We start from the raw sequence: 27,346 nt of genomic DNA on the forward strand, positions 1-27,346 counted from the left end.
TCCTTAGAAAATTACAAGCATTACACTTCACTTCAGTGAAAAAATACATGTTTAAATCTTTCATCCTGATGAAACCAAGGGAATTTAGAAATGTTTCATTTTGACCGGATTATGCCCTTTGCTGGAACACTAACCATTAGAACATTCACTGGTAATCTAGGTTTTATTTTGTTTTCCATTTAAAAAGAGAGAGCTCTAAAACAGAAAGTGCAGATTGCATTTATTCTCTGCATGGATGGTCCTCAGTAAGGTCACACAAGTACTTAATACACCAACCAAACAGTTCCTACATTCAAATCACATTCAGTTCAATGAAATGTTAATTCTCCTATACAAACAAACAAAAATATGATAATAACAGTAACAAAAAAGACAAGCCAGCAAGATTAAAAAAAAATCCTAGTTCTAAATTAACAATAGCAGAATGCTACTGAGAAAATGCCATGGAAATCTCACTGAAGCAGGACTTAAATTCAGGCCACTTCTTAGCAATGCTCATCACAGATTTTTAAAAATATTGTTGTTTTCTTTTCTTTTTTAATGCTTTGGGTTTGAGAGTTAGATTTTTCCAGTGTGATGCACTCATTAAAAAAATGCTAATGCAGAAGCATAAGACTCCTGGTAGGATAAAATATAAATTTAATTCCTCTGAATATTACTGCTGACTGACGCCCATTTGCTGGTGATCGGCTTCTGCTTCTTCTTCTTCCACATCTGCATTATATTCCTCAAATGCATCATCATCTACATCTGGAAGCCCCAATAGCTAGTAGTAAACAAGAAAGAAATACACTGTAAGCATCATGTGAAATAGTAAAAATTAAATAGTATTGATAATATTCAGGAACAATTTCTGCACAATATTTGCAGCACCAGTGAAATAAATTTAAAACCAGAAAGTGTAGCCTTGGTGGCTTGCAGATTAAGAGTTTATCCCCAAGAAGCAAACATTCAAATCCCCCACTGTGGGACTTCTTGGGGTTCATGTTTATTTATTTATTTTTTATTTACAAGATTTTTTAGCCGTGCCATTTCCAATGGTCTCTAATTCACATTGAATGTTAATGAAGGACATCTCTGCAAACCCCTTTTCTTCTGGAGACCTTTCTTAATGGAACTTTGCTACTTTTGATAAAATGCCTAAAGAGTGGGCTAATTTTAAAAAACCATCTGGAAGCTCTGATATGAAAATGGGCTCTTCACAGAAAGTGCTGCAGTGCTAAACTCTGCTCTCCAGAACAAAATTCTGGAACAAACTAAAGCTTCCTTTTAGGAAAAGCAACAAAACACAAGGAGCAAGGGAAAAGGCACTGCTGGTATCAGATGAAGTCTTGTGTCATCTTAATGGTGGCAAAATACTAAACCCATCAATTGCCAAAAACTGCTGAAATAGGAAAGTATTTGTTTGCAGGTGGAAATATGGCAGCCTAGCCTTCTGCCACAAAAAAGTTCTACAGTCTGGGAACAGCTATAGAGAAAAAAGAGAATGTGTAAAGGAGCCCACATTTATATGCCTCTTTTTAGCTCAGTAGTGGGTGCTGTCAAATTTGGGGGGACATTTTCACTCGGATAAGACTTCAGATTGGAGAAAAAAATCAGAGAATTGTTGACAAGTTTCATACTAGGCCACTAGCCTGACTGTATATAAGTAATGTTTTCTTGGGGGCAAGAAGGCAGATGAAAAGAGGGTGACACCTTGTCTTGCTTGAACAGTTCTGTTAACTGCTGCTTTTCACAAAACTTCCTTGCAGGTGGTTGATGCTCGGGACTTGGGGGGTGGTGGTTGTGGTTGTAACCTTCTGATTGCAGTGTGGGTGGGTGGGTGTAATCTCCAAAGGACTGATGGCCATCCATGGACAGGAGATGGCTATACCTGTTCTCATGACCCCTAACCATGGTTGAGGGGGTCCCTTCTGCCTCCTAGTGGATTTTTTTTTAAAAAAAATAAAATCTGGGAGGCCAAGGTTGCTGGGGGATCTTCCAAAATTTGCAAGAAATTTGTCTTTCAAAGACACAAGGTGACTTTTTGAGTCTCGTCCCTAAAAACTGGGGAGATGAGTGGCAATATAGGCCCCACCTTTAGATTGCAAAATTGGGAAAGGCCTTCTAAGCACCCTTTAATCCCACCTCTACAATATCAGGGCTTTCAAGGTCTCTAAACCATAACCATTATTGGATTTATTCACAAATCAAGTAACCTGTGGTATACAGCTTCAGTTTATGAGGGTTCCCTAAATAAAATAAATTAATGGGAATATAAAAATAAATGTTAAATAAATGCACTTTGTTTTGTAATACTATAGCAAAGCTTAAACTTGACATAGCTAGCCTCAGCATATCTTAATCTGCTCCTGAACTGTTGGTATAGGACCATCCTTCCTTACCTCTATGGATAACAAATGTTCTCCTTCTGAACCCACTCCTCCAGGTGTAGAATGTGACAGAAACAGCAACACAGAGAGATGGTTTACTGTGCTGCCCTACGTGCATGTTTATTAGGCCGAGAAAGGGAACAGACATACAGGGCTTATGAAATTCCACAGGAAAAAGCCCACACAAAGTCCTCAAACACCAGCTATTCCACAGGTCTTCTGATAAACCATGCAAAAGTAAAACCGCAGATCATTCCTCATATGGATGGGAAACCCATAGTTTGCTCTGTGTCCCAACCTGAAATCTTCATGTGGAAACTAATAGTAAGGGAGCAGAAAAGCAGGCAGACTATCCAAAATAGACATGTAATTCCACACACTTAGGAGAGGTTATGAAAAACCACAATAGTAGTGCATTGTAGCTGCTATTTGCTGTGACTGAGCCAAGCCACTGCCACAGTTGAACAGAAGAAAAACAGGCACTTACAGGTCTGAATGATCTGAGGACTTTTTCCAGTATTTCATGGAGTGTTTTTTTACCACAGGAAGAGATGTAGTCCTGAGCCAATTGCAGGAAAGGCAAGCAGTCCTCGCTTTCACTCCAGACATGCTGAAAGGATAAAGAAGGGTGGGGTGGGGGAAAAACAAACCAAGCATCAGGCAAAACCCTGAAATGTGGAGGATAAGGAACTGTGAAGTGACCTACCGAGAGCTGAAGGACACAACACATCAAAACACATAAATCCCAAATCAGTGGAGGCCCCCATTGAGCCCTCTGTTGTCCAGTGGCTGTGTAGGGGTGGTCCAGGTCCTCTGCTTGCCATAGGACTGCTACCTAAATTACAGGAAATGTCAAGAAGTCCTTTCTGCCCTGCTTATACGAAGCAATTCAAACAAAGAATTTTTGCAAATTATCCTTCCCCCACCGCATACACAGTGTACAAGCCTTGGTCTTGTCCCCATCCCATCTTTGTGTAACAGTTGAGGTATTCAGAAGAAAAACGAAGCACATGCATTGGTGCAGACAAGGAGAAACCAGGGTCAGTGCCTGAGGCTGGAACTGTCAGGTACTTGGAACACCAAGGGGAACACAGCACTTTGTAAAGCAAATGAAAAAGGGGGCAAATATTCAGTCTCTTTTGGATCCTGAAGGAGTCATTAGCTGTGAAAGATGTTGAACAATTGATGAGCTATTATTAAACATTTCCTAGTTTTGTCCAGCACTGAATTTTTTTTGTCCTCATTTTTACTTGCGTTGGGCCCCTGCCACACCAGGGAGCTTTCATAGGCTCCTTACATGGTCCACCTGCCCTCTGCTAGTAGGAGAGCAGGCGTGAGAAGCAGCAGCTTCACCCTGCTTTTCTTCTATCTTGACATACAAGCTGGGCCTAGACAAAATGGGCAAGCAAGGGCAGTTGGAGGCCCACTCGGGTGGGGGCATGATTCCCCAAACCTGGACAGAACATGGAAACGTGGTTTATGGGTTACAGCTCCCAAAAGTCCCAGCCAGCCTCTGGCCATGCTGGCTGTGGGATTCTTGAGTTTGTAGTTCAAAAAATAATTATGCAAGCTTGTTCTGTCTGATAGAGGGCGGAGAAGCTAGCAATACATAAAGAGGTAGCAGTAATAAAAACTGCCTTCCGAGGTCGGTAAAATGAGTACCAAGCTTGCTGGGGGGGGGGAACGTGTAGCCTGCATAATTAACTTGTAAACTGCCCACAGAGTGCTTGAAGCGCTATGGGGCGGTATATAAGCAGCACGCTTTGTTTTTTGCTTTTTGTCCCCTACTCCATCAGAAGATACAAAGGTCTCCATTCATTGTCTCAAGTAAGGGCTTAATCACATGGACAATTGAATCATTTCTTTTTCCTCTTTTTAAAATATCTATATAGTTGTATGTATAGTCACATGATATATATATCGCTGGCCCATTCAAATGGCTGTCAGTCCAATAGGTACATTTTTTGCTATTTCTTGCTATGTAGTTCCGTACGCTACATGTGCAATACCATAATTTATATTATAAATTCCTTTTCCATCCCATTTCTATGTCCCCGGTGCCATAAATTCTTTTTTTTTTAAATGTAAGTAATATACGGCTAAAGCTGCATATACATTTGTGTGCAATTATGTAAAACTGTAGAAGGCAGTATTAGAATTTGATTCATAAGCCACACAAAAGCAGGGATGACATTTACAATAGGGAAGACATTGGCTAAATAATACATCATTCAACTGTTGTGGAGAAAAAAAATAAAAGAAAAAGTAAGTGATTTACTGCTAAGCATTTTAAGTTTTTTCTTCCCAAGGGTACAAGAGCAGTGGCCATGGCATCCCAAAACTCCATCCATTTGCAAAGTAAATAAATTGACACCAATGTTCACATGCACCAAAATGATAAGGACTGAAGTGATACAGGAATCGGATCATTTTTAAATGGCCATTCTGGCAAGGTGGAAAAAACAACAACTGCATGGCCAAATGAATCAATGTTACCTGCGTATCATGTCAATGGAAATTAATGAAACAATTTGAATAACAGAATAATGGATATCACTGAAGTTCTTTTGGCACATGTGACTGCACCCTAAGTTTATCTACTTATATATCTCTATTAGCTAAGCAATAAATAATGATAAGAATGATAATGGCAATAAATACACCAGCAGCATTATGACATTTCCACCACTTTGGGTTACACGTGTTTGACATTCCTACTAACCTAACTGGCCATCATGTACTATCTAGTCATCATACCCACTCTTTTTATTCCCTACACATCTCTGTTTTGGACAAATTCACATCCACTGTGTCTGCAACAACACGTTGCTACAATATTAATCCACTGATGTCCACAATCTTTCAGAAAACGGAGAGAGGATGTGAACAAATGAAACACTTAATTTGGTTACAAATTGTTTTGTTGATAAGACTTCAAGATCTAAGAGGACAAAACAAGGCAAGTGCAGTGCATTGAGCAGACATCTGGGCTAGGACTGGGTAGACATGGGTTAAAAGTAGTAGATCATTTTTTCAGCCTAATCCACCCCATAAGAATATAAAAGGGGAGGGATCTTGATCTTGGAAGACTGGCAGGATAAAACCATTATTAATAATAACAACATATGAGAAATAAATGTATCCTTCCCTTGGAATAGATAGTATGACTTATGTATCCAGTGGCCATTTGCACATCATAAAGCCCTTCAAAGGAAGAGAGCAGAAAAGGCAAAATATAGTGATCACTATACTAAGAAAAAAGAAGATTAATGAACACCACAGGCAGAGCCAAGTGAATCTGAACTTGTTGATAGACCCTGGCTGAAATCCAGTACTAAGTTTGAATCAATGAAACTTACACAGGTATTGACTCACCAAATCCCTACTGATTCAATGAGCTTACTGTAGTTGCATGTCCCTATTAGATTTCAATCCAATCTATCAGCTGGAGGACTTGCATTATGTCTTCCAAAGTTCTGGAACTTGTTGAAAGCTTGGGGGACATATTTGAAATGGTATCTGCTCTATAGATCGGAAAGGAATTAAATTACATAAAGCTAGGAAACCATTTTCATCACAGAGCTCATCCTCTGAATGCAATAAAAATTTTCAAACAACCAATTAAGAAACAGTTTGAAAAAGATGAGAATTTTCTGGTGTTTGTAAGCAACATGCATATGCTGCTGCAATCCATTGACCATGTTCTTCTGTTAGTTTTCATACAGTGGAGCATCTCCTAACAGATGCATTAGAACTCGATGCATATTATGACAAAAACCACCTGAAACCCAACCCTACTAAGGCTCTATACATGATTTTCATCTCAGAAATAAGCAGGCATCCTGGAAACTTCAAGTTACCTGGAAGAGCATCAAACAAGATATTTATTTTGTCCCCAAATACCTAGGTGCTGCTTTGGAACATACATTGACCTATAAGATTCACTGCCAAAACACAAAGCAAAAGGTCCCTACAAAGTTTTTTTTCTTATCAAATCTATCAGGAACCAGTTGGGCACACAATCACAAACCCTAAGAACTACAGCCCTGTGCTATTCTGCAGGCAAATACACCAGCCTGGTGTGGTGTAATTCAGCCCGCGCAAAACAGACTTAGCAGTCAATGAAAGCTGCACATCCCAACAATCACTCTACCAAGAAGCTGAGTCCTACCATAATGGAAACAGAAAGCCCAGTTTCTAAGAAGGATACTTCCATGTTTACAGACATTCTGTAATTATATATTTCATTTGCAGCAAGCTGATGGGCAGGAGGAAATGAGCGATTAAGAAAACATTGGTTCGTTCGTTTGTTTTAATCCAAGGAGACAGCCTTATTAGCAGAAAAAACAACTAAGAATCTCATGGTACCTTTAAAAGGAACATGTTTTATTTGGTATGAAATTTCATGGACGTATCCCGCTTCTTCAGATGCATGGAGTACAATACAGTGGTGCCCCGCTAGATGATTACCTCGAAAAATGGTTTATTTGCTAGACGATGAGTTTTTGCGATTGCTATAGCGCTTCACAAAACAGTGTTTCCTATGGGCGATTTTCACTGGATGATGTTTCGGTCCATGCTTCGCAAGATGGTGTTTTTTTTTTTTTTTAAGGGGGGACTGTTTTTCGCAAGACGACGATTTTGACAGCCGAGTCCGCGCTTCGCAAAATGGTTTTTTAAGGGATGGTTTTTTGCAAGACAGTGATTTTGACTGATCAAAACGGCTTTCCTAGGGCCATTTTCAGAAAACAATGACGATTTTTCCCCATTGGAATGCATTAAATGGATTTCAATGCATTCCAATGGGGAACTGCATTTCGCAAGACGATGTTTTCGTAAAACAGTGATTTTCGCAGAACGAATTAGCATCGTCTTGCAGGGCACCACTGTATTCAAACTGCAGTTTATATGCATACCGCTTATGGGGGTGGTGGAACAGAATGAAATAAGATATAGAAAATGGCAACTATATTATTATTTTTCAAGCTACCAAATTATATGAGTATTTATTTTACACATGACTCTTTTAATTCAGATTAGAGACACACAGAATACAACAAACAATTTGAGAGACTCATCATGAGTCCTAAATTTGAAATGATCTGTAAAAATACTGGTTCTCCTTTCCAGGAAAATAACTCCATTCTATCTTTAAGGACCCTCTGGAGGCCTGCCCAAAACATGAATTAGCACTGCCAGCTGACCTAAAGCACCAGCTGTTGAGATAAACAACACGGCCACTACATCACTCACTGCATATAATCCAGACGTAACTACCAAACCATGAAAGCCTGTATTATTATTATTAATAATGTGCCATTAATTCTGACTTAAGGTGATTCTTTTCAGGGTTTTCTAGTTAAAGAGTACTGTGCTCTGAAATGGTTTACCATTCCCTTCTTCTAGGGACACCCTGAGGCTGTGCAGCTTCCCCAAGGCCACACAGGCTGGCTCTACTCACAGGTGGCACAGTGGAGAACTGAACTCTCAGCCTTTGGCTTTGCAGCCAGATACTTGAACAGAGCTATCCAGCCAGCAACTGTACTATTAACAGTGGCCATAAGCTTTTGAAGGGATAATAGTAAGTTCAGTCACCCAAGTAAACTTTCATCCAAGGTGACTCCCTATTTTAACTGAAGGCAGAAGCAATCTCTTTTGTCTCATAGTCTAGCTAGAGAATCATCTCTGCTATAGACAACAGGGCAGTAATACAGACAAATGTGCCTGGATATGCTGATTGATATACGTAATGAGATTAAAAGTCCTTATCTTTGTTCAAGCCAAGTGAGATACAGGTTGATTTAGTTGCATTCAGCTGTTTTCCTTTGTAATTTGTCTTTGTCCAGTGAATGTCTAGTAATGTTTGTATTTTTTTAAAAAAAATATTTACACGCTGCATGTTTCCTCAGGAGGACCAAAATCAGCTTACAATATTAAATAAAATTGTTAAAAGCTTAAAAACCAATAAATGATTACACTATTTAAAAACAATTAGAATATGAAAACTAGTAAATTTTAAAAGTTCCAAAACACATTTAAAACAACAAAAACATAACAGCCCCATTTTTTAAAAAGTCAGTCAGTCACTGAGAGGAAGCCTACCTGAAAAGAAAGGTATTTGCCTACTTCTGAAGAGACAACAAAAATGGCTTCCTGTGGAAAGGAGTTCCGTAGTCTGGGAGCAGTGTAAGAGAATGCCCTCACCAAATGCACTTTTGAGGGCAGTGGGATTGAGAGATAGGTCTGTCCCATGACTTTGAAGCTTGGGCAGTTTTATATACTGTAGTGAGGAACTGCCTTTGAAATAACTTAAACTCAAGTTGTTCAGAGCTTTACAGGTTAAAAACAGAACTTTGGATTGTGTCTGGAAATGAACCAGCAGCTGGTGGAGCTGTATACATGACAAGAGAAGCTCCTGTACAGTTTGCTTGTTTGTTAGGTGAGAGATAAACCAGAGAAGAGGGTCTCAATGTCACAACAAAGAAAGAGCAAAAAGAAAGACTGTAGTTTGCTTAGCTGTTCTGGCTTAAATGAAGTAATAAAGTGTCCTTTATTAGCACACCTACTGTGATGTAAGAACATGATGAAGCCAACAGTAGCTCACACTTTTGAAGTCATCACTAGTAGTGTGTAAATTACTTTGATAGGCACCAAAGCTCTTTACCACCTTTTGACTCTAAAAACAGACTACAGTTTTCCAGGATAAAATTAAGGAAGAAGACCTGTAATGTCAACTCAAGTCAACAGCATGCACAAAAGGCCTGTCATCTAAAAAAAGGGGGACTAGGTGATGGCTTGAACACATTAATAACCATCACCACCACCTTAGAACGGCAGAGTTGGAAGGGATCCTATGGATTGATAATTGAGTCCAGCCCATTAAGAAAGCATGTTGGGGGGGGGGGAGAATTGAATTCCCAACCAGATGCCTAAACCACTGAGCTATCTGACAGGTTTATCTGAATATGGAAATTCTTAAATTTACCATGGGACAAACAACTTCAAACTAAGCTTAGTTCTTTTATTGGAGGCAAAATGTTTGCTTAGAACAGTTCAGGCGGCAGAATGATATGGGTCCTGCATGCAGCAGGGTTGAAAGGCTCCAAAAATGAGGTGTGCCCTTTCACCAAAGATAGGCAGATCTAGAAGGTGATTCCAAAGTCATTTCTGAAAGGCTTGTTATATAAGCACATTTATAATCAGATTCCTAATGACAGAAGCACAAAAGCATACAGGTATAAATAGTCACAGAATACTTTGCTGTCCTCTGAAGATGCCAGCCACAGAGAGTGGCGAAACGTTAGGAAGAACCACTTTCAGAACACTGCCAAGAAGCCCGAAAAACCCACAACAACCATTAGTCACATCTTTCCTAGAGCACATCTATTCTCTCTTTTGTATTGCCTACGTCAGCATTATGGGCTACTTCAGAACAATCAAGAAGTGAACTGCACCTTCTCAGGCTGCAAGGTGGGGATTATTTGTGGGGGTGAAACTGAATACTTCTTCCACTTTTGTCAGGCATTTCCCCACAATTTAGCCTGCCATGGTACAATCCAGAAAAAAAGCTTGATTTCAAGCCTGTGTAAAGACAAGCCAGAGGTTGCATGGAGCAGTGTGGGTACGAAATGTAAAGCTGCATCACATTGCAACATAACAGTGGCCTTGATCCAGACCACACATGGACCCTCATACATTCCTTCCTCCCCATGTCTTCCTTGAGTATTCTCTTCCCTCCCAATACTGGGACCTAAGAATAATTAAATATCTGCAGTGGTATTTTGCTAGCTATTGTTAGGTCAAATCATAATTCACACTATGGTTAAAAGTAGGTAGACAAATAGTTGATAATACTAACCAGCCAGAATACCCATGCAGATATAATCCTGAGCCATGGTTATCTCTGAAATGTAAGGGAAGAATAAGGCACATAAAGGGTGCAAGAGAAGGATGGAGGTAGAAGAGTCTAACAGCCCACCAGTTACTCTATTTGTTGAATATACAGTGGTGCCTTGCTTAGCGATCGCTCCATTGAGCGATGAATTCGCATAGTGAGGGGGTCCGGGCCATCGCTGGAGCGTTCACTCAGCGATGGCCCCTATGGCGTTTTTTCGCTGTGCGACGATCGCTGAGCGATTCGCTTAGTGATTTTCGCACAACGAAGCGGGGGAAAACAGCTGATCGGCGGTTCCAAAATGGCCACCGCAACTTTTCCCGCCGCGCCCTCGCTTTGCGAGGGCCCGAAAATGGCCGCCCCTATGGAGAAGCTTCGCTCAACGGTAAGTTTAGGGCCCACTGGAATGCATTAAACCAAGTTTAATGCGTTTTAATGGGGTTTTTTTGTTCTGTTGAGCGATGGTTTCGCATAGCGAAGGTTAATCCGGAACGGATTAACCTCGCTATGCGAGGCACCACTTGTACTAGCTAATGCTAAACTCAGTACAGTAGTTGGTTTTAAAAAATTAAATACTTTAGAGCAACTAAGGAGAAAGATCATGGAGTGGGTGTTCTCACTGTCCAAAACATAATGCCCAGCTTAGTATGTAACCAGAATACCATCCATAGTCACTCCTCTCTTCCTTTTGGAGAGTGAAACCACTGGTCATACAGGGAAAACACCTTTCAAATTGCTCTGGCTTTTTAAAAGTTGAAACCCCCGGGGCAGGGCAAAAACCTTCCATTTTGGAAGTAAAAAAGGCCAGGCTGGTTTATGTTCACCTTTGCATCCCGTAACCAGTTTTTTAAAAATGTGAATGTTTTACGTCCACAGCAAATCTCATAGTATTTATCTGTGTAGTTGCAGCCATACATGGAAATTAAACCTGTGAATATTTACAAATATCTAGAAATATTTGAAGGCTGCTATTTGATAGTGGCCTGTGGTTTGGTGACAAAAAGGCATTTATATTTTACCATAGTTAACCACAGAGCCCGCCCTGGCACAAAAGATTTCTTTCCAGAAATGACTCAGCCTGTGAGCATGAGAGCAGAGCCAAGTTATTCATAGATAGTAATTCAGAGAGAAAAAAATTGGTCCAGAATAGATGGAGTGAAACACTGATTACCACATGCAGTTCAAAGAAGCCATGTTCCATCTATGTATAACTCCTTGGCTTCCAAAAACAGAAACTAATGAGATGCTATGCAACTTATGGAATGGCACTGTGGTCTATGTTTTCTTAGTGCTTACACTGTGCTCTGTCAAAATGCTTCATGAAGCTTGAGTCAGTAATATAAACTCCTGTGTGCTGCTCAGTCTTCTGTCCAGGTGCTACTTGCTGGTGGGAAAACTGAAGGCCTCTTATCTTGAAATTCTTAGAGCATACCTTCAAACACAAACTCTTTACTGATAGACATTCAAACAGTGGACTTTTCTCAGTAAAGCAGGAAAACTGGCTAGCTTAGATAGGCTATCTCTTGCTTGTTAAAACAGATAGATTTGATAAAGAATGCAAGTATACACCATGCATCTTTGTTAAATGTCCCAGTAGCCGTCTGTGTACGAACGTCTATTCTTGTGCTGCACCACAATGAAAAATTACAACTGAGTTAAGTCCAATCTTAAGTGATGTTTAGAGTGCAGGTTTCATTAACTGCAGTGAGCCATAGCCATTTATGACTTACGTTCTACCCCTTTCAGTGAGTGACTTTTGTTATTAGAGATGGGGGTATTCATATACGAATACGGATATCCCCACGCAGCTAGACTTAACAAGGGTCTGGCCCCTGGGGCTGGACCGCCCACTCATGTGTCCTGCTGCAGTGACGATCCTGCTCATCCTTCCAATTGCTCCCAGAGCGATGCTCTCTTCCTGCTTGGCTGGCCACTCAGGATAATGAGTCTCTCTGCAGGGCTGCTGAGTGACTGCAGGATGCGTGACTGGATGGTCTGGCCCCGGAGCCCGGATCCTGGTTAAGTCCAGCTGTGTGGAGATATTCATATACAAATACCCCCCATCTCTAGTTGTCATTTTTCCATTCAAATCGAACCTTTCCCCTACAAGGAGGTTCATTTGTGGATTTAGCTTCATTTGCTGGATTATGCTTACTACAGTACTTCATATGTTTAATGTGCAGGAGCTCTGCCAGAAAACAAGCACTGATCACCCAAATGACAGGAGTAGTTGCACCGGCCCCATTTTCCTCTTGTGTACAAGCATGAGTGTTGTGGGAACAATCTGACAGCCCTTGCTGTACCTTGAAGCCTTTTCCCCATCCTCTGAGTATATTATATAGCTAAATCTAAGGTCAGTGGCTCAGTTAACTCCAGGAGACACATGCAATAGATTTTAGATTAATTCACAACCAACTCACAAAACAAAACAGAAGACCCACTTTTGCACAAAGCAGTGTGAGAAAAATGTAACATTATACTGTACATATTTAACAGGAAACAATTCTGCTTAGCCACCTACTGAAACTGAGCAAAACTGCAACAGGAAAGAGATGAATGAGCGCAAAGTATGACATGATGATTAGACAAATTAAAAAACAATTACAAATGTTGTCCTTATTGAGAATATATGCATTTACTCTGCCTGATTACAATATCTGCCAGGGTATATTTGACTATAGCTCTCATCTTCCATAAGCATGCTGGCCTGGGCTTATGACTGTTGTAACTCAACATATCCAGAGAATGCTGGATTGGGAGTTGCCGGGTAAGAGTGCTGGACTAGAACTGGGAACAGCCAGCTTCAAATCCCTGCTCAGACTTGAGGCTTGCTGGTTTATTTGGAGCTAGTCACACTCTATGAGTGTGACCCACCTTATAGGGTCATTGTCAGGGCAAAAGGATGGCTGTGGGAAAGCTGTGTGTGCCATGTTTGGCTCCTCTGAGCAAAGACAAGAAATAAATATAATGCAAACATTCATAAATAAATGAATAAGTCCGTTTAACTTCAGCTGACCTACAAGGGAATTTTAAGTCAGAAATGCCAAATGCCTTTATTTGGTAGAAAATATTTTCTAAATATAGAGCCTTGGCGGAAAATAGTTTTTTCTCCTCATCTAGTTCAGTGCTTCTGAAGACTTGTATATGATTACAACCTTCTTTTAAATACATGCATCCTGGAAGCTGATACTCTAGCTATTCTTACTTTGTTTGTGATGAGTATTGCTGATGCTGTTGGTTTTGCATGGAGGTACAGTAAAATACTGTATTAAAATATGCATGCTTTTTTATTGTGAACTCTGCAATTCAACCTTCCTTAGCCCATTCAAAAATACTACCTGACATAAAAATAAAAGCAGTTGTGCATTTGAAATGAGCTTGATTTATTTATGTGGTACTCAAAAGGAAGTGTCTCTTTGCACATTCATTATAAAGTAGAATGCTTAGGACAGGAGAAGTATATTAAGATTAGAGATGTGCATTTGGATTCAGAAATATTTGGAATTCACTAAATAATACCCTATTTGGATACTTCCGAATATATCCAAATTCAAATTCGATAGTTCTGAATATCTGTAATAATAATTCCTAATATTTGGAGTCCCTTTTCTCTTGTAGATTAGAAAGCAATCTCTGCTTCCTAGAGGAAAAAGTGAAACCAATTTTTTCAGGCATCCTAGAGTGATCCCTTGAGATATGAAACTTAAAGACACTCTGGCACCAAAGGTAACGGGGGCAGATAACTCAGTATCTCCTGATTGGAGTTGCCATGGGTTTCACAAGGGAGGAGGGCTGGGGTGAGAACAAAACCTATATATGATGTCTGTCTGCACTAATGAAATCTAGAAGCAGACAAACACCAGAAGGTGTGTTTTTTCCCCACATTGGTTCTTTCAAATCAAAAGCTGGGCCTAAATGCTTATAAATCCCCTGAAAATTCGCTGTTAGGATATGCTCTGGTGCAAGCCTGCACGGCAGCAGTTTTCTCTGTGTCATTTTCTGAACTCTCAGCTTACATTTACATTCTCATCATCTCATTGTATATTTTTACTTACTATAATTAAGAACAAGGTTTAGGGTTAGTAGATTCATAGATTAATACATTATATATCATCTGAGAAATATACTAGGTTTGGGCCCCTTTGGGGTATATCTGGCAGGCGCATCAGATTTTGTCATATATAGGCAGATATATTAATAGACATCTCTCTCTCTCTCATTTTCATTGGAAGGGTTTGTGTTCTACTGTAGCAGAATAAGATACCATTCCTTTTTTAATAGAGTCTGCAGGCAGTATGAAATGGGTGTGGTAGAAGTAGGCACTTGGAAAGGCTGCACAAATGCTGGTTGCATCCACTGCAGTAGCTCTAATAAGAAGTGGGGGAGAGAAAAGCAGCCCACAACTGCCATTATGAGCCCCCCTTCAAGTCTGTCACCCAGCTGCCTTATTCAGTACTGACACTATGAACGAGCAGCAGGCAGCTGCACACGCAATAGAAGAAGCCTCTGGTTCAAGGCGAGACAGATATGAGTGAATGTGAGGCATGTTCCAGTAACATTTTTGGGCAATCCAGTCAGGGCAGCCAGGACAAGGGGCCAAAAAAGATGGAGAAGAGGGCACTTTTCTCCCAAAGGACCAGCATGCCAGAGGACATGGATGGCACTGGCACTCAGTCTGACACTGTCAGCTTGGTCAGCAGCTATGCTGCTGCTTTTGTCATTAGGAAAGAGACTTATGAAGAGCACCAGACACTGACTTCCATAGCCATACCATACAGCTCCATCATATTCAAGGAAGGACTTACTCCCAGCCCCCAGCAAATCTTTCCTGTGCAAAGCAGCATTGTGATTGATAGGAACTTCCCATGAAGTACATACACTTCTGACACGGGGGAGGAGACTGAGTGGCCTCAGGTGAGCAGGAAGAAACAAGCAATGTTCACAGTACCCCAAACAGCAGTGCAGTGGGGTCTCAACCTACGGAATTAATCTGTACTGGAACGGAGTCCGTAGGTCGAAAAGTATGCAAGTTGAAAATGCATTCCCCACAGGAATGCAATGAAAACAATTTAATCCGTAAGCCACCCAAGAAACCCCCCCACAAAATTAAAATAAAATTTTAAAAATACTGTGGTGCCCCACATAGCGAGGTTAATTCGTTCCGGTTTAACCCTCGCTATGAGGAAACATCGCTAAACGGGACGCAAAATGCCATTGGAACGCATTAAACTTAGTTTAATGCGTTCCAATGGCTTCTATAATCACAGTTAAGCGAAGTTTCCTCATAGCGCCGCCATTTTCGCACTCTTGGTAAGCGAGGGCAGGGCGCGAAAACGGTTGCGGTGGCCATTTTGGGTCGTCCAGCGGCCATTTTGGAGCCACCGAACAGCTGATTTCCCAGCGTCGCAATGCGAAGATCGGTAAGCGAAACGCTTACCGATCTTTGCAATGTGAGTTTTGGCCATAGAGGCCATCGGTAAGCGATCGCATTAGCGATCTCAAAAAAGAGATCGCTATGCGATTTTGTCGTTATACGGTGCGCTCGTTAAGCGAGGCACCACTGTAAAACCTTACCTTTCTGAAGCCTTCCAGGGATCCACCGCCACCGCCGCTGCTGGAGGACTCCAAGGGCTTCGGTGCGGCTGCCGGAGGCCTCTCAGAGCTCCCCCCCCCGGCCGACGCAGGCTTTCCCAGGGTGGACGGGCCTACCAGGGGAGGGCTTCCCCCGGTAGACCCTGTCTACTGCCTGGGAAAGCTTAGTAGACTGGGCCTACCAGGGGAGGCACTATCGGCCGCGAGGGGGGGGGACTTGGGAGGCACAGTTCCAGAAATTCAGGTATATCCAGAAATTCAGAATTTTTAAAATTCTAAATTCTGAATCCAAAAGGCTGTAATTCTGAATTCCAAATTTTGGTTCTAGTACATATCCCTAATCAAGATACAAGCTATGAAAATAAGCAATATTTTGTTAGCACTATAAATACTGATCACAACTCAGCTTTTCTATCTGCTACCTTCTTGTACAGTATAATGTAATGTGATTTCATGCATCACATGCATTACCCTCATTACCATGCTGCATAAATTTCAGGTAATCACTCTATGATAACTATACAAGACCACATTGTCTTATATATATCAGACTAATAACTTTCACCTGCTTGTCACTTGAGCTTATATTATCTGATTCTCTATTATATTATTTTGACATATATTCTAAATGCTCAAGGGCAAGCTCTCTGGAACAGAAAGAAAACTGCAGGTTTCCTGAAAAATTACAAAGTACAGCTAAGAGTGACAGTGTATATGTATTAAAGCTAAGAAGCTCATTGGGTAGCTTTGCATCTGTCATTATGCATCAGTCCATCTCTTCTCCAACAGGATGTTGTAACATAACTTTCACACATATGGCTTCAGTGAAAAGACATGAAGAGTTTGGAGGAAGACTTGAAATTCCACTCAACATATATTACCAGTTTGTAGTTCAGCTTCTGGGTGCCACAGTATTTATTAAAGGATTGACATGACCGCATCAGACAACAAAGTAGAATGGGAGCAGGTCACCAAAAAGAGAGGCCACAGAGGAGCACCCAGGTCACCCCACGCCACAGAATATTGGCTTGAAAATATCATGGCAACTGCCTTGTAGGAGTGCAAGTGCTAGCCTGGCATAGCAGAAGACATTTGTAGACATGTTCAGGATCAGGCTGAACATTTAAGAATTGAGATGTTAGATGCCACCCTTCACCTCCTTAAGAAACCATTGGGTGCAAGACTTAGAGTGGCAAAAGATGTGCCAGCTGACCTTATTCGTTGGGGGGGGGGGGAGAAATGGGGCATGGTGGCTAAGACACTGAATGACCTCCACAATGATCCCTCTCTTGCTCTAGCCCAGGAAGTCTTGGGACTCAGTACCAAGAGAAAGGCAGGGAAAGAATGAACGAACCAACCAACCAACCAACCAACCGCAGAGCTTAGTAAATCTCTGATATGTCCCTGCTCCTTATATTTTCTGCAGCTCAAGAACTATTAGCATATAATAAAGAGAGCAAATAAACAGAGGTCAGTTTGGTTTTGCTGAAACATCTGAGCAGCCAAATCAGTTATTTCAGATGAATGATCTGAACAGTAGCCTAGATATATGATCATACTTAAAAAGACCAGAAAGGAAGAAGGAATGGCAAGTTTCACTAAGAGGGATGTGTAAATTTACTAGATCCAGGACTGAAGAGAGTAAGCAATTACTACAGCTAGTAGATTAGCCACGTTATAGCTATCAATAGGAGACAATCCTCAGAACAGAACAATGACAGGCAGGAATGAGAGGCCTGGACAGCAAACAAAAGCATTTGACAGATCAACTGAGCATCAGGAGATCCACAGCGGCAGCCAGCCTGCTTCCAGAATGTCCAGTCCTGGGGGCTGGCCTCACATACAAGGTTCATACAAAACTGACATGTCATGCCACATCCTTCCTGCTATGCATCAGTAGTTCTGCCAGTGTTTGTTGTTTATTTCTTTTCTTACAAAATGGCCCCACATCCAGACACATGGTTTGTTAAAAAGGAGAAAGAGACGAATATGAGTTCAGGACTAGGATTCAGGAGACTTGGGTTCAAGGAATCTTTCTAAGGGTGTGTGTTAATGGTAAACCACTCTCTGAACAGCCTACAGACTTTGTAAATCTTATTAGGGTCACCATAATTTGGATGTGACTGGATGGCACCTAACAACACAAAGGTATAATGCACCTTGTTTTTGGACTTCATAATTTGAAGTATCAAGCTGCTACTCCTACTTGACAGCATGCTTTACCTTAACCTAATATCAAGGGGAATGAAATTTCAGATATCGGAACAAGAGAGAATGGAGATTCATGTGACCTTGCCTGGTCGTCTGATCTTCCACTCATCTCTTCCCACCTCCTCCTCCTCCTGCAGATCCCTTTTTTTAAATCTTTTCTTTTGTGCCTCCTCCGAGTTTGTCGCTGTGGCTGTGCCTCTCACACTGGGACCTTCCTCCTCCCCCTTCTTCTATGAGATCAGGAGATTGGGAGGACTGGGGCCATCCCAGTATGTGAGGTGCATCCACAAGCTCAGAAAAAAAGAAAAGAAGGGGAAATGGGAAGTTTGTTGTTGTTGTTGTTGTTGTTGTTTTAAGAAAAAGAAAAACGCATGCTGGGCTGGGAGAAAAGAGGCACTGTAGCATGAGGCAGGCACGGTCGCAGGTATAGATAAGGCAAGGAGAAATGAAAGTCCTTTTTTGAACGGCACTGCTGGAAAAAGAAGGGAGGGAGAAGCAGAGTCAGCATAGCAACATGAGAAACAATAGACTGCAAAATGTAAAATGTGCTTTTTTTTTAAAAAAAGATGTGCTTTTCCTGCCATACTGTCTGATCAAGATTATGCAAATTATGTGTGCAAAGGGCAAAATCCTCTTCATGCAGGTGTAACAAACGTACATCGATATAAAGGTGGCAGGTTTTATAGCTGGCAACAGGGAACTGCACAATTTGATTGTGCAATCAGTCACCTGATTCTAGCTGCAAACTTTACACAAAATGCTGGCAGATGTGTTTTGTGGCTAGTACTGCACCATGGCACTATTGTAGCCGCAACATGCATAACTATAAGAAGATTTTGCCTATTGTGAGTTGTGTGTTCTGTGCAGTCAGGTCAGAACCAACTTATAGCAACCCTAACAGGGCTTTCAAGATAAGTGAGATATTTAAGTAGTGGTTTTACCATTTCCATTCCCTCAGTGAGTTTCCATTCAGACCCAATTCTCCTAGTCCATCACTCTATCCACTATACCACACTGAGAATCTACTGTGGGATAACTGTCCAAAATGAGGGAAATCTGACCTAAAGCTGATTAAACACTTAACAACAAAGGGATGGAGGCCTGAAGGTAAACTGGGGTAGAGGATGGGATAGGATGAGATATAAAGCTATGGCCAGAATCCTACTTGTTACACCTACTAGCATAGCCCAGTTGGAGTAAATCTCAGTGGCAAATTGCTGGAAGTTAAGAAGTTAGCATAGGCACTTGCTGTCACATGTTGTGATACAGGACTCAAGGCACAACAGCAAATGCCTAGGCTGACTTCTTAACTTGAAGCAACTCTCTGTGAAGATTTATATTGATTAAGACCCAATTAAAAAACACAATAAAATTCCAGCCACTCAGACCAGGCCCTCCAAACTGCAAGGAAAAGGAAAAGCCAGGTGTGAAGAGCCAGGTCAGAGGAATGAGGTCCCACAAGAACCAACCAAATTTAGCAACAAAAAAAGTCAAGCCTGCTAACAGATCTGTATAGGAAAAGCAGCAAAGTTATAATTACAGTCCTTGAGCAATTTTAACACATAATAGAATGCCCAGCTGGTACAACAGAAGCCTTCTGTGCCTGCTAAACATGTTTCATTTTCACTGAGCTATTTTTGGGTCTATTCTCCCCTTAGGGCTCTTCATTTTCCCCCCTTGCTATTGCAAACCTTGGGATTCTCTGAAGACTCCCAATGCTTCACACTTATTCTGGCTGCATAAGAGTTGTCACTCCAGCAGATGACTTAAGGTTATCAGTACATCTGATATTAAAGTCAGCTTGCACAACTTTAGCTGTAGTGCCAAAAACACCAGATTCAAGAATCAGAGAGACTCACTTCCAGGTGACAAGTTTAGGACTGGAATCCCAAGGAGTAAAGAAGCTTAGACCACTTAAGATGCTATTTTTCCTCCCATTGACAGGGACCTTAAAAATCTTCAAAAGACTTTTATGTGTCATACCAATGTCAGTCTGACATGTCACAAATCACTTCAAAGTAGTGTTACGCCAGAGATTTGTTCTGGCTTTCCTGGAGGCAGTTTGGAGAGTGAAAACTCCCACGAACCTCACATTCATTTAACCATTCAGACGTAACATTGACACAGGAAAGTCACAGGAAAACCTGACATTTAGAAAGGCTACCTCACACTCTCGTAAGTGGATCTGCAGTGCATCTAAAGCTGTGAATGATGTTGGAGATGAACTTTCCCCAAGTTGGGGCTCTCCCCCAGATGCATAGGGCTCCATCTCCAGCATGTTTCCTGGAGACGATGGGAGTTGTTCAACAAATCTGGACTATGCCTGGTTGAGGAAGGCTATTCCAGCCGTCGTAAAATGTACTGTATCCACAGAAAGTGATTTGATAAAATAAAAAACAACCAAAATCATTAGTTTCGTTATTATGTAAAGATGCAATATATCTCAGCTTAATCTTAAACCTTCTCGGCGGTGGCTCCTCGCCTCTGGAACAACCTCCCTTCAGAGATTCGTGCAGCCCCTATGCTGGGAATCTTTAAAACCCAAATAAAAACATGAAATTGTACATCCAGGCCTTCCCTCCAGTCAATACCTGATTTTTTTCCTATTCCTTCTTATTTTATTCTCACTCTATTTTATTATAACTGTATCAAATGATTATGTAATGTTCTTGTGTTTTATTGTTTTATCCTATACTGGAAGCCGCCTAGAGTGGTCGAGTAGACCAGATAGGCGGGGTATCAATCAATCAATCAATCAATCAATCAATCAATCAATCAATCAATCAATAAACCAACCATCCTTTTTCTTGATGTCTGCATAATTACCCAAATAAACAAGAACCAACAGAAGATTATTAAGCCAACCTTTCACAAACCTGAGGCAGAAAAGATTCACAGTGTTGTAGAGTGATTGCCAAAAATGCCTCTCTATTTCTCTATGGGCCAGTGATTCCAATAAAAGTTCAAGCTTGCTCAGTGAGTGGAATATTGAGGGATATTTTACTTCCCTGAATCAGCTATCACATCAAGCATGAGATAGGCTGAGCTTTCACAACATCTGGGGAATCTTGCTTCAAATACCCACTTCTACATGGGAGAACTTGGTCTCTGCCTGATCTATCACATGGGGTGGTTTTGAGAATAAAAGGGGAAGGAGAACTATGTATACGATCCTGGACTCACTGAAGAGAAGACTAGAAATGAATACATGGATGAATAAAATAAAACATCCGACTCCATGCAGAGAAGGCACACCTGCTGAGGAACACAGCAGGAAACAGCACCTTCTCCTATGTGAGGTGTTTCTGTGATGTGACAGGCATTGTTCCCTTCTGCCAGGACTGGCCGTCTGCACTCACATGGTTACATGTCTGCATCCAAATGAAGGATTTCTAATGAAAGTACTGTAGCCGTGTTGAAGCCCAATCCTGCCCAGAAGTCACATCTGTTAAGCTTCTGGAGTCCATTTCTCTCTGGATGTTATATGATTTGTGGGTTATAAAAGAGCAAGGGAAGGATACTTTTTACCTAGAAAACAGTGCAGTAATAACTAGAAGCCAACATGGATTTGTCAAGAACAAATCCAACCTTTATAGAAGTGGAAGGGCCCACTGCTACTCCAAGAAGTCTGGAGCAGATTATCTTCAAAAAGGGCATAAGGTTTGTACTGGTTCGTACATTTTTCTGTATAACACACAATTGGAAGAGACAATTCTTTTCCTAGCAAGTCTCATCTTCCTCAGAGAGAGTTCAGGCTTGATTTACTCTAGGAGCCACTTGCTCATCTTTCTTGCAGTTCAGGATATCCATAAAATTCTCCTTCCACCATATTTCAGTCAAATCAGGTACAGTATTTGCAATTTGATGTTGCGCGTTAGAGCAATGGTCCTATAGTTACTGCATTCCTTGCATCGCCTTTCTTGGGCATTGAAATGTATATTGCGTTAAATCCATATAACTAAACCAACCATAAGTTACTTCTTTGTTCATTCCTTTCTCCATGTATGTCCCCTTCCTCTCCTGTTTATTATTTGTGGTATTTTAGATTACAAACTCCTCAAGGTAGGGACCTTTCTGTAAATTAGCACACAGTGATGGCATTATAGAAATAAAGACATAAGTAACATGGCCACCAGAAAGGATTCCACTGAGATTATCTCAATATGTATACATAATCAAGAAAAGAAAATCAACTAGCACTCAGAAAAGAGAGACAGAGACCAAACAAAAACCCCAGAAACAAACAAACAAACAAACAAAAACAAAGAATCACACAGGAATATGATGGGTTGGGATTAACATCTAAATTCTCAGGAATGAGTGAACAAAAAACATGAATACTATAGGGAGAAAATCTAATATAAATGCTTTGTCAAATGAGCCATTGCCCACTTTCCAGTACTTCACAAACCACAAGTTTTTGAATCCATGGTTACAAGCTCCTTCTTCTCCTCCACATGCTCTGGTTTTGTACAGAAATCCTGGCTGGCATTAAACCGTAATTCCCCATGATATCCAAACAAGTAAGGATCTTCTTATCAGTTAACAAATTAGGAGAATTAGCCAATATCTGATGCTTTATTTGTTAAAGTTGGTGTGCAACAGGAGGAGGAAAGGAAAGTGGCCAGGATTTTGTAAACTTATGCTTTTTGAAGCCATGGACAAAGTCTGAACGCAGCTCGTAAGAAGATATTCCGTACGTAATTCCTTTGCAAGTGTGAATTAGCTCTTATGTGCAGCATGAAAGAAATGTTTTGGACAGTGTTCATATAAAAGCAAAAATTTTACTGTCCAGAGCTTTTTTTTAAAAAATAACTTTTTTAAGATTACAACTCCCAGAATCCTCCAGTCAGTAAGTATATGAATTTAAGATTCCTACAGAAGTCAATAGAAACTTGATTTCCATTAGTCAGATCTATAGGCATACAACTGTTTATGGAAGTTTACAAAACACGACCCAAGAACAACAACTACATTATAATCTCACTTTAATCTGCTCTCCACTGTTCCCTTGCAAAAAGCCCTGATGTCATTGAGAATGCTGCCTAAGACTTTTTTCCCTAATAAACTTTTTTTGTTTTACCTAATTCAATGTATGAGTAATTTCTCTTTGGGAATTCAAAAGAGGTCTAAAAACTAGGCTAGGTTAATTGGCAAAATCTCAAATTACACGAGCAAGCAGAGGGCAAGATGTGGGAGGAATCTTCCATCCATTTTTATTTCTCCCTGCAAAACTTTCATAGCAATAAAAACTCTGCCGCATGTTGTTTTCAAAGATACTGAACTATTTGATTATGCAGCACTTTCCCATTTAGTTTATTATTTCTCTTAGAACATCATACTGGAGATTATTGCATTTGAACCTCACAATAACCTAGTGAGGAACACTGAGCTTGTAAATACTGGCTCTTTCACAACCATTCAGTACACTTCATAAGTAGATGGAATTACACCCAGAGCCCCTCCCCCGCGTCTCAAGTCAAGTGATTTATCCATTATCAGAGACTGGGGCTCACTGTCAAGTTGGACTTAAGTTGCACCGGACACTCAACTTAGTTTATTTGTTTTTTTCAATGACTTGGACTCAACTCACAACTCAGACCTAGCCACCCCTCCCTTTTTTCCTTGGGGGAAAAAGATCTGTTTTTAATAGGGACTTGGGACTCAAGACTTGGTACCAAAGACTTGGGCCTGGTCTTGGGACTCAGCCCAAAAGACTTGCCAACATCCCTGTCCATTATACCACATCCTTCTGGATGACGTCAGACTCTTACTCCCATCATCCCCAACCAACACAACCAGCAACTGTGATAGACAGGAGTTGTAGCTCAACAACATCTGGTGGGTCCTAGGTTCCCCAACAATGTGGTATACCACACTGCTTCTCTTTATCTTGACTCTGTGTGTTCCTTACTTTGCTCACTTCAACCAGCCTCATGGTAGATATTGTGGACCTTCTACCAACCACATGACTCCAGATGTTTTGATTTTTACAAAAGCAAAACATCTGGAGGATACACAGTGGAGAAAGGCTGGTACAGGTGCCTTTCCAAGATCAGTTTTTTAGTGGACATTGAGAAACTGAAGAAATTAGTATAATGAAAGCCAGTAAGGTTGTTAAATTCTCTAACCTTTAGAGTGTCAGGCTAGGATGTCACTATGTAACTCACTTGGTGACACTGGATCAGTATGAGTCACTGTCCCTCCGCCTGTCCATCTGCCCAGGTTGTTTTGCGGATAAAAATGGGCAGCAGAACCCTGTACACTAACTTAGCTCCTGAGAGAAAAAGATGACGACAGCCATCTATCATACATAGAGAAATTTGCATTTAATTAACTACTACATAAATTACAAAGAAGTACTGTACATGTATTTTTGTATCATTACTGCACCTTAGGGCACATAGATTGGGCCCTTGTATTGGGCTGAGGATCCAAGAATTATGTGACTTCTGAATTAAGGATATTGATGTTTATTCACTCCCAAGCCTTTTCTCCCCAGGGATGTACACTTAGATAACAAGAATTTCACAGTGAAATTGATCTTCCCCACCTCAGTCCCCTGAGAGTGGGAACCTATCAACATAAAGGCAATAAATCCTTCAAAACATATTTCAGGACAGTAGTTCAACTGATGGTGCTTTGCTGTCATTCAAATTGTCACAAGTGGGAACATGGGAGGGGGGCATTTAAGAGAGCTGTTGGTTTTTGCAGCAACCTATAGGTCTCCAACATTTTAAGCCTACATTTAGAATTTTTTGGTGCTCTAATCTGGAAAAGAAAGTGTTCTGTTTCTGTTATTATTAGCTGTGCTGCTAAGACACACTTGCTACCTCAGCAAAGCAAAACGTACAGCCAGCAGTGGCTGAAGCTACTGTTAGCAAAATCATACAAAGCTGCCACCTGTCTGGGTTTCAATGCAAACAAGATACAAAGAGGTAAGAGGAAGGGATATCCCCCACCCAAACACATTTCTGGACTACATGGTGTAACAAATATGAAGTTTTCACTGCAAGTCAGCTCCCAAGGTAGCTAAATGGGACATAGAGAGAAGATGGAGAGAATTTATCATGGACTCCATTTTACCAATATACATTCTCCATTTCCTGAGACATCTGGAAAATCCACCTTCTCCTCAGGAATGTAGGTAGATAAGACAATGGTTTAAGAGTACATAAGAATAAGCCTTTAGTTAATCTAATTGGTGGAGGAAGTGCAAGGTGATACCCACTCCCCTTGCCCCTCCACCCCCATTTGATACCTGCAACTGCAGACAGATAAGCAAATTCAAGGGAGTGCTTTGTAAAGATTTCTTCTACCTGTGGACTCCTGATCGCAAATCCTAACAAGATTGTCAACCAGAGAGACCAGGAGGTTATTTAGACACTGAGTCCAGCAACTGAGTCAGAAGTGCATTCTCTCTCCAACAGCCTTCCCACCTTCTACAATCGGTGCCCCCCCCCCATGCTTGTGTCTTCTGTTTTCTTTATTGTAGCAAGTGGCAGCTATCTGGGACCTCAGACCTGCATCAAGATCCATGACCACAACAAATCTTCACTCCCCCACTTCCTGGTTAACAACAACACATATCTATCAGGCTCTTAGAAACCATAACCCCCTCCCAATCCGTGCCATTTCCTTCTGGTGAGTGGATGTGGAGGATGGCCTGTTGCTCAGCATTTTCAAAATATGTCTGTAGCCCAGTTCTCTGGAGCTCCAGGGCTTTGAAAAACCTGGGCATCCATTAGACTCCACAATAGGAGGCCTGTAACAAATTTTGATCCAACAAATCCCACCCGCCTCCTGTCTAGGACTGCAAACACAGCAGTTTTCTGGCAGATGGTAACACAACACAATGTGCAGGCTGGTGCCTCCAGATGATGTTCTGCAATGACAAATGCCTCTGCCTGTCCTCCACCTTTGGTGGACGCACCACCACTTGCCACCTACTGAAAGTCTCTCACTCCTAAATGTCCTTCTCCTAACCACAGCTGAGATAACATGGGGGGGGGAATGAGCCTCAGGTACTCTGCACAAACTCAGAGGCACTCTTCTCCCACTTAATTATTTCGCAGTGTTGCAGTGCATCCTGGCTATGGGATGAATGTTTACCAGAATAAAGGCTGTGTGCTTTAAGACTTCTTTGAGCAAATCAACAGGGCACTCCTCCCTGATGCCGGTGTGGGTAATGCACGAGGGGTGATGGGAGGAAACCCACCGCTCCCAGGCAACTGGTCATTGTTAAGCGGCCGCCCCAGGGCAGGAGGAAGGCAACGCGCCATTTAACCTTCCACCTGCTTCATTGGCAGGTGATATTTCAGCTACGTAAGTTGTGTTTTTTTTTCAAACAGAAGAGGGAGGGGTTGTCTGATGAACAGCAAACAACCCCGAGGAAAAGCGCTGAAGGGAGAAAACGAGAGGCCGTACCTCTCCATGTCAGTGGGCTTGCCCTCCAAAGTGTGTGTGTGTGTGTGTGTGAGGGGGGGGAGCTCTTTCTGTCGGCACCCCATTGATTTCTATGGGAAACCAGCAGCAGCGGGAGATGGAGACCCTCACCTGGCCTCTCTCCGGGCTGCATACGGCGGGTTCTCGCCCCTTCCTTCCTTCCTTCCCTCCCTCCTCCGCCTCTCTCTCTCTCTCGCTACTCACAAAATTGTCCCCGCAGCCGTTGTCAGGACACAGGACGTAAAAGGAAACGCCGGGGTCGGCGTAGAAATCCATCCTCCTCTCCGTCTCCTCGGTGGCGATGAGCTCGAAAGGGTTGCTGGAGCACCATTTGTCCGCAACGTCAGCCAGCTGCTGAAAATCCATCCTTTCCTGCCCCGGCGGCTACCGCCTGCTGCCCGCCTTTCTTTCGCTTCCTCCTCCTCCTCTTCCTCCTCCTCGGTGTGCGACTGGCTCCAATTCCGCGCCCCTTGTCTCTCCCTCTGGGAAACCGGGCGCTGGGCCCGCGCGAGGAGAGGAGAGATGATGGGAGGGAGAGGTTACGGGGGGGGGGATGCTCCAGGCGCCCCTCTTGCCCCCCTTGGATGGCCGTCGCCCTCCCCCCGCTTAGCCTTCCTCGCTCGCTCGCACGGCTTGTTTACATGCCGGGGAGGGGGGCCCGGCTGGCGCCTTTCGCCCTCCTCTTCCTCCGGCTCCCGGTCCCTCTTCACCACCAAGCGCCTGACATTGGCTCAGCGCGGCTGCGTTGTCGTCGGGGGTGTGGGTCATTCGGCGGGTGTGGGGAAAAGCTGGATTTTGCCGGATCCTGCTGGATTCTCGGAGATCCACCCCC

General features: G+C 42.0%; 1 protein-coding gene across 1 annotated transcript; it reads right to left on the reverse strand.

Annotated features, from left to right (window-relative positions):
* Positions 1-203: 203 nt before the first annotated feature.
* On the reverse strand, positions 204-27,153 carry MTURN (maturin, neural progenitor differentiation regulator homolog). The gene is made up of 3 exons (XM_020812708.3): positions 26,719-27,153; positions 2,860-2,982; positions 204-766 (listed from the first exon to the last, which is right to left on the reverse strand). Exons 1-3 carry the CDS (start codon positions 26,878-26,880, stop codon positions 656-658), a joined length of 396 nt encoding a protein of 131 aa, XP_020668367.1. The 5' UTR covers positions 26,881-27,153; the 3' UTR covers positions 204-655.
* Positions 27,154-27,346: the final 193 nt, after the last annotated feature.

Source organism: Pogona vitticeps, chromosome 6 (genome assembly GCF_051106095.1).
Source record: "Pogona vitticeps strain Pit_001003342236 chromosome 6, PviZW2.1, whole genome shotgun sequence".
Taxonomy (NCBI): Eukaryota; Metazoa; Chordata; class Lepidosauria; order Squamata; family Agamidae; genus Pogona; species Pogona vitticeps.

Bases quoted from the DNA above. Each gene is read 5' to 3' on its own strand.
- MTURN (XM_020812708.3), bottom strand. From the start codon at position 26,880: ATGGATTTTCAGCAGCTGGCTGACGTTGCGGACAAATGGTGCTCCAGC. The intron at 2,983-26,718 runs GTGAGTAGCGAG...TTATCCTTTCAG, and splicing joins ACGGCTGCGGGGACAATTTT to CATGTCTGGAGTGAAAGCGA. The intron at 767-2,859 runs GTAAGTGCCTGT...GTTTACTACTAG, and splicing joins TCCTCAGATCATTCAGACCT to CTATTGGGGCTTCCAGATGT.